General features: G+C 45.0%; 1 protein-coding gene across 4 annotated transcripts in view; it reads left to right on the top strand.

Moving 5' to 3' along the window:
• Window positions 1-20,867, top strand: part of LOC107373568 (calcium-dependent secretion activator 1) — a 603,181-nt gene that overhangs the window by 323,500 nt on the left and 258,814 nt on the right. For all 4 annotated transcript variants that reach the window (XR_011520070.1, XM_070549106.1, XM_070549105.1 and 1 more), the window contains one exon: window positions 20,309-20,464. Coding sequence is in view for 3 of the 4 variants with exons in the window: in XM_070549106.1 (XP_070405207.1) it covers window positions 20,309-20,464 (156 nt within the window). In the remaining variant the exon portion in view is untranslated. The remainder of the gene's footprint in view (window positions 1-20,308; window positions 20,465-20,867) is intronic.

Below are 20,867 nucleotides of genomic sequence, written 5' to 3'. Positions count from 1 at the left end.
GGAGTCAAAGGCCCCACCTGACATATACAGTCATACACAAACACAGTCACACACTCCCTCCCTCATGCTCACACATACACATACAACCAAAGACTTACAAAAATGCACGCCGGACACCCACTCATGATCCCCATACACACCCTATTCACTCTGGTCCAGGTACTGCTGTACATTGGGTGCAACTATCACCGGTAACCAGAGTTTGACCCTTTCTGCTGGGGTGCTGATGAGCAGGCTCCCCCGCCCAACGCTGAGCACAGCAATCTACCACCCCAGACCCTAACCAGACGGCCAGATCTCCCTCCTAGCCTCCAGCCCCAGGAAGCCAAGCAACAACAGAGGTGGCTAAGACCCCTAGTCTCCCTCCACCTGCACCAATATAGTGTTGTGTGATCATGAGGTGTATTCCATGGCTGTGGTGAGCGGGCAGTGCGGGCATCATCCGGCCTATGCCAGCTGATGCCACCGCACCACCCCACTTACACCCTCAGCCCTTAAGCTGCTTTTTGAAGGAGACCACTGAGTCCACTGATCTCAGGCTCAGGGGGAGAGAGTTCCAGAGTCTGGGGGCCACAGCAGCAAATGATATGTCACCTTTGGTCTTTAGCCTGGTGCGTTGCACAACCAGTAGGCTTTGATCACTGGACCTCAAGGACCTGCTGGGGGTGTAGGGACTAAGAAGATCACCAACGTAAGATGGTGCTTGTCCATGTAAGGCCCTATCGACCAGAACCAGGATCTTGAAATGAACCCTGAAGTTGACTGGCAGCCAGTGAAGCTGGAGTAGAAGCGGGGTGATGTGGGTGTATTTGGAGGACTTGGTCAGAAGCCGAGCACAGGCATTCTGAACCACCTGTAGACGGTTCAGAGAGGTTCTGCTCAGACACGTGAAAAGAGAGTTACAGTAGTCTAAGCATGAGGAGATGAAGGTGTGGACAACTGTCTCAAGTTCAGAGCGAGACAGAATGGGACTCAGCTTAGCAATGTTCCTGAGATGGAAGTAGGAAGCGCGGACAAGAGAACTGACATGAGAATCCAGGGTGAGAGCTGGGTCAAAGGTCACGCCAAGATTCCTGACAGAAGCTTTGGTGTGGGAAGCAAGCTGACCAAGAGAGTCTCTGACTTTGGGAACCAGCTTGTCTGGGGCACAGATGAGGATCTCAGTCTTATCTTTATTCAGCTGAAGAAAGCTCCCAGCCATCCAGGTTTTGATAGAGTCTAAGCAGGTGTGTAACAGCTGCAGCTTAGACATCTCATGGGGCTTAAAGGAGATGTACAGCTGGATGTCATCTGCATAAAGATGTTAGGAGATTCCTTTGAAGGAGCTCAGGATGTGCTGAAGAGGAAGCAGATAGACGAGGAAGAGCAGAGACCCCAGCACAGAACCTTGTGGGACACCACGGGTAAGAGATGTGGTGGAGGACCTAAACTTGGAGACGGCCACAGAAAAGGAGCGCTCAGAGAGATAAAAGGAGAAACACTCCAGAGCAGTTCCTGATAGGCCTACCCAGTCTCTCAGCCTCTCCAGTAGCAGGTGATGGTCAACAGTGTCAAAGGCTGCAGTCATGTCCAGCAGGACCAGAACAGAACAGTCCCCTCATCACTGTCAGTCAGAAGGTCATTAGAGACCCTAAGAAGAGCTGTTTCAGTAGAATGAGCTCTACGAAAACCTGACTGGAAGCAATCATAGATGTTATGTCCATCAAGAGCAGCTGTGAGTTGTTTAGCCACAACCTTTTCCAAGATCTTGGAGATGAACGGAAGTTTAGAGATGGGTCTGATGCTGCTATGGAGAGAGGGGTCGAGACTCGGTTTTTTAAGAAGCAGGTGGATTACAGCGTTCTTAAAGTAAGCAGGGACCTGACCAGAAACCAGAGAAGCATTAATTATAGAGAGCACGCTGGGACCGATGGACTGAAAAGCACTTTTAAACAAAGATGAGGGTAAGATGTGAAGGGGGCATGCAGAGGTCTTCATAGAGTTAACTAGTTTGGTTAACTCAGGCAAAGAAACAGGAGCAAAGCTATCTAGGATGATGGGCCTGGTTGGAGTCGGGAGAGGCGGCAATAAGGCTGAAGAAGAGATGCTAGATCTAACCTTATTGACTTTGTCCACAAAGAAAGACAGAAAGTTCTCACAGTCTGTAACAGAGTGGATGGAGGCTGTAGGAGAGGCAGGAGAGACGATGCTGCTGATGGTGTTAAACAGCACCTTGGGGTTCCCTTTGCTCTGGGACACCAGGTTGGAGAAATAGGAAACCCTAGCATCTCTGACTGCAGAGTTAAAGGATGTCAGAAGATCCTTTAGGTGCAGCAGATGGACGTGGAGATGGGTTTTCTTCCACAAACGCTCACTTTTTCTGCATTGGCGCTTCAGGCTGCGAAGGCTGTCATTAAACCAGGGAGTAGGGTTCACTGCAGGAACTGATGTGGTTCTGACAGGACAGATGTTGTCCAGAATGGAGAGGCAGTGCTCGTTAAACTGAGAAGTTAAGGAATCTGGGTCGTTATCAGAAGAACAGGGTGGATCAAAAGCAGCAGAAAAATTGCTAGCTGTGCTCTCATTAAGAAAACGAGAACCAACCATACGGCGAGCAGGAGGTGGGGACGCAGAAACTGACAAGTGCAAGAAAAAGCAATGGTGATCTGAAATATAAACGTCCTCAGGACAAACACTGTCAGCGTTTAGACTCAGGGTAAAAACAAGGTCTAGAGTGTGCCCCCTGGTGTGTGTGGGGCCAGAAACATGCTGGGTAAAGCCAAAGGTGTCCATAAGGCTGGAGAAATTCATGGCAAAGAGATCGGAGGGATCATCAACGTGGATGTTAAAGTCACCAACAATCACCAGTCTGGACAGCTTCACAGTGGAGGATAGAAAGTCACTAAACTCCTGAAGGAAAGAACTGTTTGGACCAGGTGGACGATAGACCACAGCACAGTAGAACGGGTCCTTACGCCCGACTTTAATCAGCTGCAGTTCAAAGGAAGCAAGGTGACCAGAGGTTGTAGAGCTACATGGAAGATGGTCTCTGAAAACAACAGCTAGGCCTTCACCACGACCAGAACCCCGGGGCTGGCTAAGAAAAGAATAACCACTCAGGCAGAGTTCAATCAGAGCGGAATAATCAGATGTTTGCTGCCAAACTTCAGTCAAAAACAGAAAATCCAGGTTTTTAGAGAGAATTAGATCATTGAGCAGGAAGGTCTTATTGTTAACAGTGCGGGTATTTAATAGAGCCATGCTGAATGAGGAGGAGGAATCAGAAACTACAGAAACAGCTGGAGTTAGTGGACGTAAATTAGCAGGGTTAGATCCATGGTGTTTATAAAAACCACTTATGGAGGGAACAGGAGGAGAAACCACAGAGGAATGAGGATAAACCGACCTTAAAAAACTTGGATGGATGAACCGCGTCCCAACGCGGCCTGGCGGGAATGCGGAAGTGGCGCTCAGGTCACCAAACAAAGGAAGAGAAGCTAGAAGATCTCGCCGATGTTTACCAGATAAACCACGCTTTCAGAGAAGTCTTATTCTCTCCTGGATTCCTGCTCGTTTACCTCTTTTCCTCCGACATTTTCCCGGGACCGGACAAACATCGCTAGAGGTGCGCAGCTCTGGATCATCATTTGGTTCCGGGCCAGTGCGCCGCTCAGGTAAACAAACAGGATGGTAAATCCTCGGTGCATCTTGGGCAATCGTGAACGAACGGAAGGACAAAAGAGTCCGGCAATCATAGGAGATGGTAGCAGGGACACTACTGAAGAGGATCACAGACAGGAGCAAGGTGGAAAAGAGGAGGTTAGTGGAGAAAAGTTTGAAAAAGTGGCCGGTGACCGCGGCTAAGCCAAGCACAGGCGCCATCTTGTTGCCGACCGGAAGTACCATACCCAAAGAGGTCCATTACAGAAGGGTTATCCGAGATACAGGCAGCCATGCTGGAAGAAAGAGAAAAGAGCATGGCGGTAGAGAGGTGCAAAGACGGATAATGGAAGAAAGCCTGCTGGACAAACAGTACCAGCGTCTGGACCAAGAAGCTCGCAAAACCCTCAAGAAAAGAGATGAACTCCTAAGAGAACAAGAAATACAGAGGCGTAGACTTGATGAAGAGAAACAGCATTAACGGCTAAGGAGGCTATTACCAGACAACTAACGCTGCAATGCAAAATAAAGGAGAAGGAAATGGAATTAGAGAAAGCGGCTATCATTAGATCCTTTCTAAAGAAACATAGAAGTAACCCTGCTTTCTCCAGACTGCACAGCAAATGTGAGTCTAACACAAGGTCCTCAGCTAATGTCAGGGAAGTACTAGCACACTTGCACGGCGCACCTGGAACTCTACACCCTGCTCCTGCAGCCATTGTTTCTCTACCAGCGTTCACATGAGCAGCCTCCGATATTCCTTTCTCAATCATCCCAGCATTGAACCAAGCCCTGCCTAGCCCTCAAGTTCAACCTCCTGCCATACCAGATCTGACATCTGCAGTTGATGCCATATTACTTGTCGTACTACCAGCCTTAGCATCACAGTCGACGGCCCCCTTAGATGAGCTATCAGCAGCCAGGCTTCAGGCCAACAAATGCCCTCAGGTTACCCACAACAACAGCCAGTGCTATGTGACACAGTCCCACTGCAGCTCTCTTTTCCCAGCATGCCACCTTTGTCTCAAAGGGCAGCAGCACTTGATACAGACCTAATGGAGCTATTAATAGCTACTTGATATGGACCTCATACGTCAGCTTTGCCCCTCTTCACATTTGGAAAAGAGGCAGATTTATATCTGCTCAAAATGGCTCTAGATAGCCTGCTAAGCTCACATGCTCACCTCACAGAGTCGTTTAAGTATCAAGTGCTGTTGCAACATTTGAAGCTGCCAAGTGCCCACATGCTTGTAGGTATGACCCTAACCCGTACATGCCAGCCTTACAGGCGCTTCAAGATAAATATACGCAGCCACACCAGCTCATGCAGAGTGAGCTGGCGGGGCTGCCTATACCAAATTCACCTCCAGTTAGAAGCGGAGATCCAGATGGATTTGAAAACTTTGCCCTGTAAGAGCAAGCATTAGTAGGCATACTGCAATTGGCAGAGGGTAAAAACGGCTACCAACTAAAATGTGGCTCTCATGCTGGTAGGCTGCTCAGCAAATTGCCAGCCAACTACAGGGATGGCTTTGTTGAGTATAGCTAGAACCATGGCATCCTGACAACTGGAACTGACAAGACTTATACTCTGTCAGATTTCTCCACGTGGCTCCAGTTGAAATCACAAGCCAAGGGGATCTCATCTAGAGCAGCCTATATGTTTCAAGATCAGCCAAAGTTGAAGAACCAGAGTAAACCTCTGGATCTTTCATCTAATGTGTACTACAACACAGAGAGTCAGACTAAAAGCACACCTCCAGATCCCACTGGATCTACAAATCCACATCTGGCTCTAAGCCTTACTGCCCATACTGCGACAATAGAGAACACTATCTGAGCCTATATCCTAAACTCAAAGCTCTCTCTGCAGCCGAACTAGCCACATGGATCAAAAACAGAAGCTGTTAGCGTTGTGGCAGAAATCATGCCCCTGAGGCCTGCACTCTAAATAAGCCCTGTAGAGTATATAAGGAACAGCATCTTACTGTGCTCCACGACATGTGCAGCAAAGAACCCAAGAGGTGTTAATGGTCAATGCTACTCTACACTGTGTACATAGACTGCCCAAACCGCCCACAAAAGCTCATGCTCAAGTTAGTCAAAGTACATTTGCACAATGCTGAGCACTCCCTAGAAGGCTATGCTATCCTCCACGATGGGTCAGAGAGGACTCTCATCATCCAGTCAGCAGTGCAATGCCTCCATCTGACTAAAGAGCTGGAGAACCTTCCCCTACCTACTGTTCTCTATGAAGTGATTCACCTACAGGGAGCTGCAGTTTCATTGAAAATATCTCCAGCTCATTCACCTAAAGCAAAGTATAGCATTAACCATGCTTTCATTGCTGATGAATTAAGCCTTTCAGAGCACAGCTACCTGGTGAAACCACTCATGCACAAGTAATCTCACCTGCGAGGACTTCCCCTTCCACTTATAGAGAGAGTACCACCACTACTTCTCATTGGGTCTGATTTCCCACATCTGCTCATCCCTAAGCAACCTGTTAGAGGTGGTCCACCTGGGAGCCCCCTAGCAGTGTGCAGTCCCTTGGTTGGACACTGCAAGGCCCAGCAGATGTCGGTTCTGCTCCTGTGATGCACCTGCACTGCTATTTCACCATGTCTCCCAGCTTGGAGCTCCAGCATCCTGTAGAACGTCTGTGGGAGGCTGATATTTCACCCTAAATGAACATCAAGACTGTCACATGTTCTAAAGAAGACAAAGCAGGCTCTAGATATGTTGGAGCAACACACAACTGAAGTGAAAGTGGACGGAGTGGCTAAATATGCCACTCCACTGGTCAGGCGCAAAGAGAGCCCCCTCCTCTGGGCACCAAAGAACACTTTGCTCCCACAACTATGGAGCACCGAACGTCATCTGGCTAAAGACCCAGTTCTGGCAGATACCTACTGTAAAGAAATCCAGAGACTTGAACAGTTAGGCTATGCCATACCCTTGCCTCAAGCCAAAGTAGACAGCTCCCAGGAGTCCTGGTAACTGCCTCACCATGTTGTCCACCAAAATGGCAAGGCAAGAATTGTATACAACTGTTCTTATCAGCACAATGGCCATTGCCTTAACAGTCAGCTCCAACCCGGGCTGACCCTAGGCCCTTCACTTCTTGGTTACTTCTTTGGTTTCGGGAACACAACGTGGCTGTCCGTGGTGACATCAAATCAATCTTCCACCAAGTCTGCTTACTACCAGAGAACAAACCCGTGCTCCGTTTTCAGTGGAGAGGTACTGGGATGACCTCATTAGAGCCACTTATAAGAGCCTTCATTGGGCGGCTAGAGATCAGATGAACTGCACCATGACAGCAGCAGATGTGTTAGCGGCCGAGTTAAACCTTCTATGACAATCTCTGCGTGACACCTTTCAGGAAGAAGTTAAACTTCTTGCATTCGGAAAGTACATCTCCAAGCAAAGTTGCCTAATCATGCTTACTCCTGAATATGATTAAGCTGTCGGGTTGTAAATGTGGAAGGCAGGCTCCGCAGAATAGAAGATGCATAGTATCTGGATCCAGATACTATGCATCCCATTATACTTGACCCGAGACATCACATTACAAAGCTCCCCATTAAGAAGTACGACACCCAACATCAGCATCCAGGTCCTGAGCGAGTATTTGCTGAGATTAGGAGAAGATACTGGATCCTATGTGGAAGAGAATCCATTAAACGACACCAGTACATCTGTGTGCAGTGTCAGAAGTGGTGCAGTAATCCTGTTGTTCTGCAGATGGCAGATCTCCCTCCCGCGAGACTCCGTCTGTACAAGCCACCTTTCAGGTCTACTGAAGTAGACTGCTTCGGCCCTTACAACGTCAAGTTGGCCCGACGCACAGAGAAGAGATGAGGGGTAATCTTTAAGTACAAGACAACGAGCTGTGTGCACCTCAAACTACTAGAGGACATTGCCACTGATGCTTTTCTGATGGGATTACGCTACCTCATTGGTCATCGTGGCAAGCCCTTTGAAATCTTGGCCAACAGAGGGACCAATTTTTGAGGAGGAGCAACTGAGATGCAGACTAGCTTTCAATCATTAGAAGCTCCTCTCCAAGAGCAGCTATACAGAAAATTGAATTCCGATTCAACCCTCCTGGTTCCCCACATTTCGGGGGAACCTGGGAACTTGAGATCAAGCCAGTAAAGGCAGCTCTTCGAGTGGTACTGCAGGACCAGACTGTCACAGAACCTTTACTGCAAACCGTTTTGATTGAGGTGGAAGGAATCCTCTATGCAAAGCTCTTATTTTGGCGGTCCAGTTTTGTGAGGTCCCTTCATGTAAAGACGGTCTAGCGCAATAGTACGCGTTGTTAGTGATGGTAGACAGACATTTGTTCTGCTTTTCCATTTTGTCTGCAGTACCCCGTTTGACCACTGGAGGTCTCTGCAGACCATTTGAATACATAAGAGCTTTTGACTCCGATTAATTTTTCTAACATACAATTTTACAATTTCACATTTTACATTCCTATAATCATTTACTTTTATCTTTGTAGAACACACACACACACACACTCTCACACGCGTGCACACACACACACACACACACACACACACACACACACACACACACACACACACACACACAGTGTTTATTTACTAACACTGAAGAGCTCATTACACTGCTTATGATTTTTTTAATTCTCAGTTTTTCCACATACTTTTCAACTTTTATTAATTTTCCATTGACTTAGTTTACTAATTTCACTACATTTTAGACAGTTTCATTTTACTACAGTTACTTCACCACATCTGTGTTTATGTCATAAGCCTCCAGATGCCACCTGTTGCCATGGGCTTCACCTTCTGGATTCTGACGTATTCTGAATTATTCTTCTGGGGTTCCTGCGTGGATACCACCATGTTTGGATTACAACTGCTAGTGGGATGTATGCTAACGTCTCTCCTGTGTGGGGTGATTTGGACAACCTCATCGTTCCATCTGTAGCTTTGTTCCTTCGGATGTTACACCACATTTTTCCTCCAAGGTCTCTCAACCATCTTCTATGGGGGTGTTTGGAAGTCTCTCAGTTTCTCCTGCAGCATGTGTGTTAAAGGATCTACCACTGTCTTCTCCTTCCTTGTGACCCTTCTACAACTGAATCAAGGACATTGAATTCTTCTACTCATGACCTCAAGTCCTTGGAGGGGGAGAATGTAAGGTTGGGAAAGGCTAACAAGGTTATTTGTCCATAGCAATGTCAGAGGTCAAACAGACAGTCGGCTGCTAGGAACGTTGTGTTATTCCCAGTACCAAAACAACTCCAATCTTAAGCATCCCTAGCAGCACCATCTGGAAACTAAGCCTAAATAATCTCCCATGTTTACAAGAAGCTGCACCTCCACGGACCACGCAGAAGTCGAGACTTTACTCTGTGAATAAGTTATTCTTAATTTGGTCTCATAAAATTATTTCTTTCAGTCTACAGGTTTACAACCATATTCTGTGTTATCTACTTTGAATGTTCTATCTAAAGGTATTTAATCAATAATGAATTAATTAATTAATCTACACAAATGTTAAGTGTTTCATGACTTATTTCAGATCGTATATGCACTAAATGAGTCTATTTGATGATTTAATGATCAAATTAATTATCAGTTACATTCACATAATATCACAAATGAATGTTTAACAGACTTACTCCATATATTAAGTGAAATAAGCTTTCTAAGCATCACAGAAAGAGGAGTGTCTGAGGGTCTTGGTAAACACCTATACACATTTCTCAGATATGATTGGTCAAAGTTTATAAATAACCATTTAAATTTAACTCGCTTCCTATTTTTCCAGTTCAGCCAGAGCTCCGAGTTCAGCAAAAGCTCACAGCTCATGCTGAATGACCATTCTATGGGGAACGTGACCAGATGTTTCAGTGGAATATTTTTAGCAGCATGTGAACCATCCTTTCAAATCAACAATTATTTACTCAATCCACCACCCACTCATCAGACATGAAACCGTCCACCAGAAGCCACCTGGGAAGTATCTTCTGACCAGTTGTGCGTATGTTAAGGGTGTCTACAACCTTCCGATTCATCAGGAGTTCACTCACTCTTAGGTGTGTTCTTGCTGTGTATTAGTTCTAATTCCATGCTGTCGTTCAAAGAGAAATACGGACAACAAGGAACGAAGGACTTCCACCGTTTGGAGCGATTACACCAGAAATGCGCACGTCTAAGAAACCACCTTCGCTTCTGTTTAAGATGCCGGGACGAAAACATCACACCCACAAGCCTACAGCTGAAAACACCGATCCGGACCAAGACAGCACAAAATATAATAGAAAGAGCACAGAGAGCACTGCTCAAGGAGAGGATAAGGAACGTCATAACCAAACAGAGGCGAGTGGAGGACGAACTGGAAAGAGGACACCTGGACTTGAAAAGGAATTACAAACTTGATAAACAAATGGAGGAACTAATTAAAGGACACATGATGGAAAAACAGGAAAAAGAGTTCACAAAAGTAAAAGAAAGACACATAAAGAAGTTAAACAAACTCATAAACAAGAAAAAGAGGGAGGAAATACAAGATAACTCCACACCAAACGCATGGGTATGTAACATTTCACAATACAAACTAACAGAAGCAGAAGAAAGCATATTAAAGAAAGGTTTAAACTTTGCAGTCACACCAAAAGTAATACCATATGATGAATTTATTGTAGCAACAGAACTAGCATGTCAACAGATCACAGATGAGGGAAAGAAAGCAGAACTTAGAAATAACGTTGTTGGGATATTAAGAAACAGCCAAATTCAACACAACAATATTACAAAATATTTGTCTCTGTCCATTACCACTGTGGTTCTTCCTTTATCTGCCGGTAGAATAATTATCTGTTCATTTTTGGATAAAGCTGTCATGGCTGATATCAGCAACATCATCAGCCCGTTATTAGGAAAGACAGATCAACACTGCAAAAACAGCATAGTACTGGCAAAAGAACTAAAGGAGATTACAATAGAAGACAACGACATACTCATCTCACACGACGTCACATCTCTGTTCACAAAAACACCAACCCAAAAAACCATAGACATAGTAGTTAACAGAATCAGACAGGACAAGACTTTACACAAAAGAACAAACCTCACAGCAGATGACATAGCACGACTGATAGGACTGGTAGCTAACTCCACTTACTTCACATACGACAACACAATATACAAACGACTGGAAGGCTTCGCCATGGGTAACCCGTTATCAGCCACCGTGTGCGAGTTTTTCCATGGAGGACCTAGAACAAAAAGCCATAGCCACTGCCCCCCCAAACTGTAAAATAAAACTATGGAAACGCTACATGGATGACATACTGGAAATCATACCAAAAGGTCAAACAGAAACACTAACACAACACTTGAATAACATTGACGACACAGGCAACATAAAATTCACTTATGAATCAGAAACAGAAGGCAGCACAGCTTATATGGATATGAAAATCACCAGGCAGACCGACGGGACCCTAAACATAAACACATACAGGAAACCAACACACACATCAGAACACCCCACCATACACAAAATGTCAGTAATCAGAACATTATATCACCGAGCAAACATAATAACAGAAGAGAGAGACCGTAAACAAGAGGACAAACACATACAACACGCTTTAAAGACCTGCGCATACCCGACATGGGCAATAAACAAAGGAAAACAACAAACAAAAACAGAAAGCAAAGAACAACCCAAAAAAAGAAACAGAAACCCAGAAAGACAAGAAGCAAGACCAGTGATAACCTTACCATACATCAGAGGCATAACGGAAAAAATAAGAGCAACAATGAAAAAACACAACATAAACACACCAACAAAACCATACACAACAGTTAGAAACACTGCACCCAAAATCGACAAAATATCAGCTGGACAAAAATGTGGAGTCATTTACGAAATCCCATGCAAACTCTGCAATAAAACATACATAGGAGAAACTGGGCGCCAACTCAACACACGAACAATAGAACATAGAAAGGATTGCGAGAAAGAAACAAGTCGAAAACACACAAGAGCAGCAAAAGAAGAAGCAGAAAGCACAATAAAGAAGTCAGCCATAACAGATCACTGCACAAGAGAAAACCATATAATGGACTGGGACAACACAAGGATCATAAACACCGAACAACAGAAATACAAAAGATGGATTAAAGAAGCAGTCGAGATAAGGAGACGTGGATGTGGGACCATGAACAGGGACGATGGAGTTTACACGTTGGACCGCGCATGGGACTGCATCGTCGGAGAGGGGAGAGCGGGCAGTAGAGGGCGACAACGTCCTCTGCTGCCCGCGGATAAACGGAGAAGGAAGTGGCGCGCCACCATCAGCGTCAGCCTGAGGAAACCTGCAGCCGCCGGCGAAACGTAGCGACAAAACAGGTAACGAGACCGTTTCTGTGTTTTAAAAAGAACGACAGCATGGAATTAGTTCACTCACTCGCTCTGAGAGATGGCTTCACCTGCAGACCGGACCTCCGGAGCTTCCATGATCCAGGGTGTGTAGACTAAACAATGGTGTCAGAGTGGTTGGTATAAATCTGATAACTTGTTAAATTACATCCAACAAACAGCCAGATGTATTTAATAAACCAGACATCAAACCTTTTTGAGTCACTTAGAAAACTCTTAAACACACCAGGGGTCTCATTTATCAAACACTGCGTAGAATCCTTACTAAAACCGTACTTAAGCTTAGCAAAAAACAAAAAGTACTTACGCCAAGTAGGTTTGTGAGCTATCATACATGGAGGACGCACAGCTGCACGTAATCTCCGCTTCATAAATCAGAGACTAACGAGAATGTTTCTCAGCTGCTTTTTAGTCACATCCCGCCCTCACCACGCCCACTTACTGCCGTAAATGGTCGATGCAAAGTGCCTTGTGGACCTCATGCATATACATAAGCCACCTTGTTGCAGCATTTCTATCCCGACTGCAGATCAAGGAAGCGCTATTTCACAAGCAGAAATTCAGGTACTTGTGAGTGAGGTGGAGAAATGAAAGGAAGTGATTTTGCAAAACTAATAAGAGAAAATCCCAGTGGCACAGCGTTGCTGAAGCCGTCAATGTTGTGAATTCTTCAGAGAGATCTGTGGCGGATATAAAAAAGTGGTCCGATCAGAATTCGATCTCCAGACTCCCGGGTGAACCAGTCAGCCAAACAGAGATCTCCCTTGTCCAAGTAGCCAGGGGGCATGATCAGTTGGGTCACAGTGACAGGACAGACATCCTATCACAGACGCATGACATTCTGTCTCAATCTGTCCCCCTGCTGATATTCTGCAATCCGTATTCTGTGCTTCAGGCTGTGTGTGTGTGTGTGTGTGTGTGTGTGTGTGTGTGTGAGTGTGCGCATGAGTGTGTGTGCGTGTGGGGGGTCTTTTTCTGTGTGAAAAAGAAGCAGTACAAGTGATAATGCTGCAGGATTTCATAAGAGAAGGAAGCATCGTAGAAGACGGGGAAAGCGAGGTAGCCGGCGCATGAGACGTCGGGCTGGACTTCCTGATCCCTGAAGAAGCGGCTGGTCCGATTCGGCCCAGCTTGTGACCCGGTGGTTCCGAGACGTCTGATGGTTTACTCTGCTCCCTGCCTTGTGAACATGGCCAGCTTTGAGGGTGAGCTGGCACCGCGCCACGGCCAATCGGCTCGAAGACCTCGCCAGAGTGGGGTTTGCTGGGAGAATCTACGCTCGGTTACAGGCTCAGAGTTGGAGGAGACGGTGCCCTTGCGCGATCCCGGTGCTGCAGACCCGGTTTGGTCTGGTCAATGCCAGTCTGTGCAGAACAAAACTTTTATTCTTCAGGATTTTTTTATTCAACATGACTTGGGTTTTCTGTGCATCTGTGAGTCCTGGATCCCGTTTGGTGACTCTAGTGCCCTGCTGGAGCTGGAACTACCTGGCTGCTCCTGTTTTAATATCCCCAGATCGCGGGGCAGAGGTGGTGGGCTGGTTGTTGTTTTAAATTCCAGCTTTCCTTGTAAACAGCTTACACCCACCATGTCATTTTCTTCCTTTGAACTGTGCCTATTTCAAGTGTGCATCTCCCCCCGTCTGCTCGTCCTGCAAATTTATCGCCCTCAAAGACTGACTCTAACTTCCTTAATGATTTAAATGATGTTGTGGCAGACTGCATCCTAAAATATGACTATGTCCTATTTTTTGGTGATTTTAACATCCATATCTGCTGTCCTGACAATGTGCTTGCTAAAGGCTTTTTGAATTTGCTAAATTCATTCAATTTAACTCATTGGGTATTGTCCCCAACTCATGCTAGGGGTCACACCCTGGACCTGGTTCTCTCTTTTGGTCTCCCTGTCACGAACCTTGAGACTTTGCCTCCTGTGTTCTCTGACCACTCTCCTATACTCTGTGATGTTACGTTGCCATGTCCTGTCCGTGTGTGTGAAGCTCCAGCTACTAGGTTCAGAGCCTTGGATGCAGAAACTATTTCAAAGTTTGTGGACTGAATGTCTGTAAGGTTAGAGACCTTTAACCCAGATCCATCTAACATTGATCACTATTCACAACACTTAGATGTACTTTGTAATCAGGTCCTGGACATGGTTGCTTCTCTCAAGGTTTGCAAGTCTAGGCCTAGGAGGGAGCCTTGGCTATCTGATGTCACACAGGCTTGTAGGTGGGCATGTAGAGCCTCTGAGAGAAAGTGGAAAAAGGATGGCCTACAGGTCTTGCGTGAGTTGTTCAGAGCATCACTGGTTGCTTATCAGGATGCTGTGAGGGCTGCCAGAACGGCCTATTTTGCAGACATCATTGAAACTAACTCTAAGAATATCAAGATTCTCTACAAAACATTGAAACTAACTCTAAGAATATCAAGATTCTCTACAAAACACTAAACTCTGTTCTGGTGTATCAGGAGCCTAGCTTCATGTCTCCTACAGCTGCTGGAAACTCTGAAGATTTTCACAAATTCTTTGTTCATAAAGTAGCGGGCATTAGAGCAGTTATTTCTATTGACCCTGTTCCAGTTCCTCCATCACCACCCACCCTGAGCTCCCTCAATACCATTTCGTATTCTGATCTGAGTAAGCTAGTTGCAAGGCAGAAGCCATCTGGCTCTCCACTTGACGTTCTGCTGCCTCGTCTCTGGAAGGCTGCCTTTCCGTGTCTTGGCCCTTCACTTGGTCAGATTATCAATGGGAGCCTCAGCACAGGTGTGGTCCCAGCTGCTTTGAAAGCAGTAGTTGTTCGGCCAACCCTGAAGAACCTGGTGCTGATGTCTCTGTGATAGAAAATTATAGGCCTATCCCTATCCTGCCTTTTACATCAAAACTGCTTGAGAAAGTCGTTTATCAGCAGCTGGTCTCACATTTAGCTGACTCTGATCTGTTTCAGGTTTCCCAATCAGGGTTCAGGTCTGGCCAATCGCACAGAGTCAGCTCTACTGAGGGTCTTAAATGATATCTATCTATCACTAGATCAGGGAACATCTGTGATGCTTCTGTTAGATCTGACGGCAGCTTTTGACACAGTTGACAACGCGATTCTACTTGATCGCTTGGAACGATGGGTTGGGATCAAAGGGATTGGTTTAGATCATATCTCCACAACAGGACATTCTGTGTTAAACTGGGTGATGTTCTTTCTTCTTGGGAGGGGCTCCGCTGGGGGGTCCCACAGGGATCGATCCTTAGTCCTCTTTTGTTTGCAATTTATCTGCTTCCTCTGGGGTCAATCTTTTGTAAACATGGCCTATCATTCCATCTCTATGCTGACGATTGCCAGATTTACTCTCCATTGTGTCAGGAGAAAGGTCATTCTATCCAGTCCTTTGTGTCCTGTCTTAATGAGGTAAAGTCTTGGTTAATGGCCAACGTTCTACATCTGACTGAGGGAAAGACAAAGCTCATTGTTTTTCACCCCAACAGCAGGGCTGTGGGTCGTTATGTTGATCTTGGCCCTCTTTCTCCCTATTCAAGACCAGTTATTACCAGTCTGGGGGTGAAAATTGACACTGGACTTAAATTTGATGCTCACATCAACTCTGTGATCCGGTCCAGTTTCTTTCACCTGAGACACCTTGCAAAATCAAGCCTATGCTGTCAAGAGCCCACCTGGAGCGGGTACTCCATGCTTTCGTAATTTCGAGACTTGACTACTGCAACTCTCTATATGCAGGGTTGTGTCAGTCATCACTGCGTCGCCTACAGGTTGTGCAGAACAGTGCAGCCAAGTTCCTGACTGGGACCAGGAAACAGGACCACATCAGTCCAGTTCTGGCCTCCCTACACTGGCTTCCAGTCTGTTATCATTCACACTTTAAACTCCTCGTCTTTGTTTACAATTTCTTCCAGGGTGGCGCTCCCCCCTATCTAGCCACATTCCTGAACAGACATTCCCCATCGTGCACTCTGCGCTCCTCTGACCAAGGCCTGCTTGCTGCCCCTCGTTCTAGGTGTCGTACTCACGGGGACCAGGCTTGCTCAGTCCTAGCACCGTCACTCTGGAACCAGTTGCCACCCTCAGTTAGGCTGTCCCCATCTCTGCCAGTCTTTAAGAGTCGCCTAAAAACCCACCTCCTCTGCTTGGCGTTCCTTGAACGTGTTTGAATTTGGCCCTGTAACGTGATGAAGGAGCCATTTCTATCCTCTAACAACTGTTTCCTTTTGACACAGTGCCAGAGTGCATGAAACAGCCTCAAGATCATGCATTCGCTTCCAAACTGTTTACGTTCCAGCAATGAAGACAGAAGAACGAAGAATGAACTCTTTTCTTTTAATTAATCAAAGAACTCTATTTTAATAAAGCTAATCTATCAAAGTGTTAGTCAATGTAATAAGATGTGACCGACAAAATATCAATAATAAGTACTGTGACTTTAAGGATTCCAACAGGACTCATTTCACGTAGTGTTAAAAGGACACAACACATTCCTTTCACTGATCCAATCAGAATCTTACGGATCTGACGGAAGCGTGTTTCTGACGGTGTTTGGTAATTTTCATTCGACAATAAACCATAACATCCGAGGTATAAGACTACGCCACGTCAGCGCTAACGCCAGTTCAAAGCGTTCCAGAGCAATCGTCTGAGTGGCCAATTCGACCTTTAACTCTTCAACCGAAAGAACCCAGAAAGGCTGAAAAATCTGGTCGCTATAGCAACCAGCGGCAACAACAGCTCCTTTCAGAATAAAAGCTCCACCGACCCAGGCTGGGTCTGAACAGATGCCAATAAAAGTGTCGTGTGCCGGAAGTAGTAGCTCAAGACGGGTCTGGACGGAACTGCGGCTTCTTCTACCAGCTCGGTTTCCAGAGAGGGTCCGCTGGACCTCGGCATTCCTGATCTACAGAGGACTTCCACAAGGCAGGTAGACCCGACTTGATGGTGTCTCATGTGTTTCTGAAACTAACCAAAGCTTATCTCAAAACAACATCTTCAGTTCCTGTCAGAACTAATCGCTTCTCCGGATTTGCTGGTTCTGATTACATCACACGTCATCCATTCACCATCTCATTCATTTTTAGTTACACTATACATTTAGTTTAAAGTCAAGCTAGTTTAATTGTTAGTAATAAAATTCTTAACTTTTAAACTTGACTCTCTCTATTCTGTGTCTCTGAGTGAATACATAACGGTTACCTAATCTCTGCAATAAAAACATCAGATCTTCTGGTTTAAATAACCCCCGATCTGTAAGGCGGATTTCATATTTACTATGGAATCCCACGCCTTACGGCTCATTAAATAAAATGTAAGAACCTTTCATTTTCCTTACAGCCCTCTTTTATGTTGATTTTATTTCCCTGTTTTCACTGGTCTCATTTTCCCTTGTTTTACCCATTTGTCTTCTACTATAATGTTTTACCTTTTTTGTAATATTTGAATTGCTTTTATTTTCGATTTATTCATCATATTTCACTTTTCTCATGTACCATGTTCAGCGCCTTGGGAAGGCGCTTTATAAATAAAGCTTTGATTGATTGATTGATTGATTGATTGATTGATAATTGAATCCTTCTCAGCAGCAGCACTGCAGGTGCTCTCCGTGTCCAAAAATGTGCGTAAGCCAGGTCCTTAGTTAACTTAAAGTTGCGCACAATTTTCCACTAAGTTTTCTTTCATAAATCCCAAAGTTTGCGTGGAAAGTTGCTTACGCAGTTTTCCGACCCCGTTTTGCGCGTAAGCAAGCTTGGTAAATGAGGCCCCAGTTCATGTTTCATCAGAGTTCATTCATTGTCTCATTTAACATCACTGTGTCACCATTCATAATCATTAGCCTTTCATCTTCATTAATATAGTAATAAATAGATTTTTATAAACTATATTTTTGTCTCTGAGTCAAATCATTATAAAGTGTTGTTTCCCTGGATTAACCAAAGTACCTAGTTTCATCACCAACCCAATATTAAAGGCTCAATAATATTCATAATATTCAATCCATATTTTATGGAGTATGACATTTTATTGAATACTTATATATTCCATTAATAATTTCCATCCATCCATCTATTTTCTGAACCCGCTGTGTCCACGCAGGGTCGCGAGGGGGCTGGTGCCTATCTCCAGCGGTCAACGGGCGATCAGGTGGGGTACACCCTTGACAGAGAGCCAGTCCAATGCAGGGCAACACAGAGACACACAGGACAAACAATCATGCACACACACACACACACACACACACACACACACACACACACACACACACACACACACACACACACACACACACACACACACACACACACACACACGCACACACACACACACACACATACACACACTCACACCTAAGGAAGCTGGAGTACCCAGAGAACCCACACATGCACAGGGAGAACATGCAAACTCTATGCAGAAAGATCCCAGGCCGGGAAGCGAACCCAGGACCTTCTTGCTACAAGGCAACAGCTCTAATCACTGTGCAGCCTTCTATTGATAAATTATTAAAAGTTACCACTTACAAAATGTTACACATACAAAATCATTTTTCTCACCTAACCCTAACTCTGTGAAATCTAACAGACAACTGTAGTGATTTGTTAGTTACATCTACGTAATAAACCATGAAATGTGAGATTCCATAGAAAATATGAAATCAATTTGATGGATCTTTGAATAGAAGATCTGAACTTTTTATGGCAGGGATTAGGTAACACTTCGTGTTAACCCAGAGTCGAGAGAGAGAGAGAGAGAGAGAGAGAGAGAGAGAGAGAGAGAGAGAGAGAGAGAGAGAGAGAGAGAGAGAGAGAGAGAGAGAGAGAGAGAGAGAGAGAGAGAGAGAGAGAGAGAGAGAGAGAGAGAGAGAGAGAGAGAGAGAGAGAGAGAGGTTTTAAGGTTTAAGAAGATTTATTTCTAAACAATTTAAAATAAGGCTAGCTAACTCTAAACACTCTGTGTGATGAATGGATCTAGGTGTGAATGAGGCAAGATGGATGGTGTAAATGTGGAATGTTGTTATCAGAACTCTCATTTTCGGAGAACTATGGTCGGAGTTTCAAAAATCACATTTAGACGCTATCTTGCCGCCCTACATACCCTTGGCGGAGACCTCCATGGTAGATCCAGAATGCCAGGTCCTCGAACCCCCATTTGGTACCAGAGCCGATGAAACAGCGTACGGTATGATAGACTAGTCTTGGAATGCCTCCAGGTAAGCGACAGATGGAAAACAGCGTCAGCGGGACCCTGAAGGGTCAGTGAGTTCAGCTTTTACTCTGAAGGAGCATTCATTCAGGTGTAGCTTGCAACAGGTTTTATAATCCAGCTGGTCAAGGTTCTTTGTGGTGAAAAAGTTACGAGTAGCCGGCTAGCAACTCTAGAACGTTTGAACTGAGTTAAGGGTGACGTGGAAATTAGTTTTATAATTTAGATGTTTTGATTTATGGTTGAATCAGAATTTGACAAAAAAATAAACACTGCACAGATCATGCCACGCATCAGAAAGGAAAGCTCTGATTGGAGAGACAAAAGGAATGTGTCATTTTACTGGACAAACAGACATTTAATTATTTATTAAAAAGAAGAGTAGAGTCTTCTGTCTTGATCTTGAGCTCGAAAGGAAGTGAAACAGTTTAGAATGAGAGGCATGAGACCTTGAGATTAGGTTGTTGAGGGAGACTGTGTCTCTCCAGCTTGAACAGAGCAGCATGACCTTTAGGTCAGAAAACAGTCATTTCATTCCGCTACACAACCCTGTACTTAGGGGTGGAACGTTCCTTTAGGTGTAAACACAGAAAAAGGCTCCTGATGTTTATCACTGTAAAAATACTTGCAGCCGATGGCTGATATAGAAAGAGTTGAATATATCATCCGGCCTCTGGTTGCGTATATCTCGTGTTTTGTGTTGTGTCGTGTTGCTGTGTTGAATATTGTATGGAATGGTTTCCAATCTGTCCGAATATGAACTATCATATAGAACCAGTTCAGGGTGAAGTATTTTTTAAGTCTGTTTCTTACTGATGGAAGGGCTCTAAGCCGACAAACATGGGAATGTGTGCGTTGTCATCCTCCTTATGTGGACTTTCCCCAGTGATTAAACAACAAATGGTTTCTTCTCACAAAATAAAACGTATCCCACCATGAGAAGCTTTTATCATCCTGATCAAAGCTTCAGTTACATTTTGTTGTAAAACTTGGTGTTCAAACTGAAGAGAGGAGATACAACTCTCACTTGTGTTTCTGCAGTAACGGCTCGGCAATATCAGAGGACCTCTTCTGGAAGCTGGACGCTCTGCAGACCTTCATCAGAGACCTCCACTGGCCAGAAGAAGAGTTTGGCACGCATCTGGAAACCCGACTGAAGCTGATGTCCAGTGATATGATTGAATCCTGTATAAAACGGTAAAGTACTGTTTGTACCTAAAGCCTGCGGGTATGATCGTAAGGATGTTGAGTTGTACATGGCCTGTATTTGATACAGTGCCTTCTAGAGTCCTGGAAGGAAGGTTGTGCGTTACTATGTGCTTGTCGAACGTTGAGCAACAGTGTGAGGCTTTCTGACCGCCACACTTCAGCTGCAGCCAGGGAGAGAGAGGTGTCGGTAACGCACTTACAAACACGATGATGATTGGCTGGGTGGGCGGAGACCCTCAGTGTTCTCACTGTCGCTGCCTGCTGTAGACACAACAGAGCAGTGATGGAAATAACACAGTTTAAAATAGCCGCTTTACTAAAAAAATAACTTGTTCAGTAACGAGCAAACTAATTAATTACCGTCATCTTTTATCAAAACGTCGTTTCTGTT

This window comes from Nothobranchius furzeri, chromosome 3 (genome assembly GCF_043380555.1).
Source record: "Nothobranchius furzeri strain GRZ-AD chromosome 3, NfurGRZ-RIMD1, whole genome shotgun sequence".
NCBI classification, from domain to species: Eukaryota; Metazoa; Chordata; class Actinopteri; order Cyprinodontiformes; family Nothobranchiidae; genus Nothobranchius; species Nothobranchius furzeri.
This window is presented reverse-complemented; position numbering and strand designations above follow the sequence as displayed.